The sequence below is a fragment of the Priapulus caudatus genome, unplaced genomic scaffold (genome assembly GCF_000485595.1).
Source record: "Priapulus caudatus unplaced genomic scaffold, Priapulus_caudatus-5.0.1 Scaffold1266, whole genome shotgun sequence".
Lineage (NCBI taxonomy): Eukaryota > Metazoa > Priapulida > Priapulimorpha > Priapulimorphida > Priapulidae > Priapulus > Priapulus caudatus.
Window position 1 is genome coordinate 80,633 of NW_014578327.1, and position 835 is coordinate 81,467.

The following is an 835-nucleotide window of genomic DNA, read 5'->3' on the forward strand; positions in this document are numbered from 1 at the left end:
GAGAGAGAGAGAGAGAGAGAGAGAGAGAGAGAGAGAGAGAGAGAGAGAGAGAGAGAGAGAGAGAGAGAGAGAGAGAGAGAGAGAGAGAGAGAAAGAGAGCGAGAGAGAGAGAGAAAGAGAGAGAGAGAGGTGAGTGAGTTTTCGCTCAACCCAATGTAGATACAATTACATGATCAATGGCATGGGATATCAATGCTGCATGTGTCATGGTGTGCCAAGGCTGCAATTATTGCGGCGTGTCAACGCTGCGAATGCCGTGGTGTGTCGACGCTGCGTATGCCGTGGTGTGTCAACGCTGCGTATGCCGTGGTGTGTCAACGCTGCGTATGCCGTGGTGTGTCAACGCTGCAGGTGCCATGGCGTGCCGACGCTGCGTATGCCGTGGTGTGTCAACGCTGCGTATGCCGTGGTGTGTCGACGCTGCGTATGCCATGGCGTGCCGACGCTGCGTGCGTCGCGCTGTGTCAACGTTGTTCATATTGCTGAAGCCGTGCGCGTGTGTCACTGTTACAGCGATGAGACCCACGTCTACGCCGACCAGGACGACGACATCATATTCGAGGACTTTGCGCGCCTTCGTCTGAAGGGGGAGATGGAAGGTGACGAAGCTGAGGCGTAGGTCGTTGCCGGCCGCCCTCCTCGCTTACACCACGCACCGCATGCGTCCGGCGGGCACGCCTCCCATCACCCAGCGCTGACCTCCGACCGCTAACACACGACTTCTTTGCGAGCCCGATGTGCAGCCTGCAGAGGGTGGGGCGGGTGTGTGTTTGTGTGTGTACGAGAGGTGTATTGTTGAGAATGATTGGCATGCTCGAGCTGCTTCACATCTAGG

The 835-nt window shown here is 57.1% G+C and overlaps 1 protein-coding gene across 1 annotated transcript in view; it reads left to right on the forward strand.

Annotated features, from left to right (window-relative positions):
• The window catches only part of LOC106816031, a 77,434-nt gene extending 76,729 nt beyond the window's left edge, over positions 1–705 (forward strand). The window contains exon 14 of the mRNA XM_014820578.1: positions 514–705. Within this exon, the coding sequence (XP_014676064.1) occupies positions 514–619 (106 nt within the window). The 3' untranslated portion in view covers positions 620–705. The remainder of the gene's footprint in view (positions 1–513) is intronic.
• The last annotated feature ends 130 nt before the right edge of the window (positions 706–835 follow it).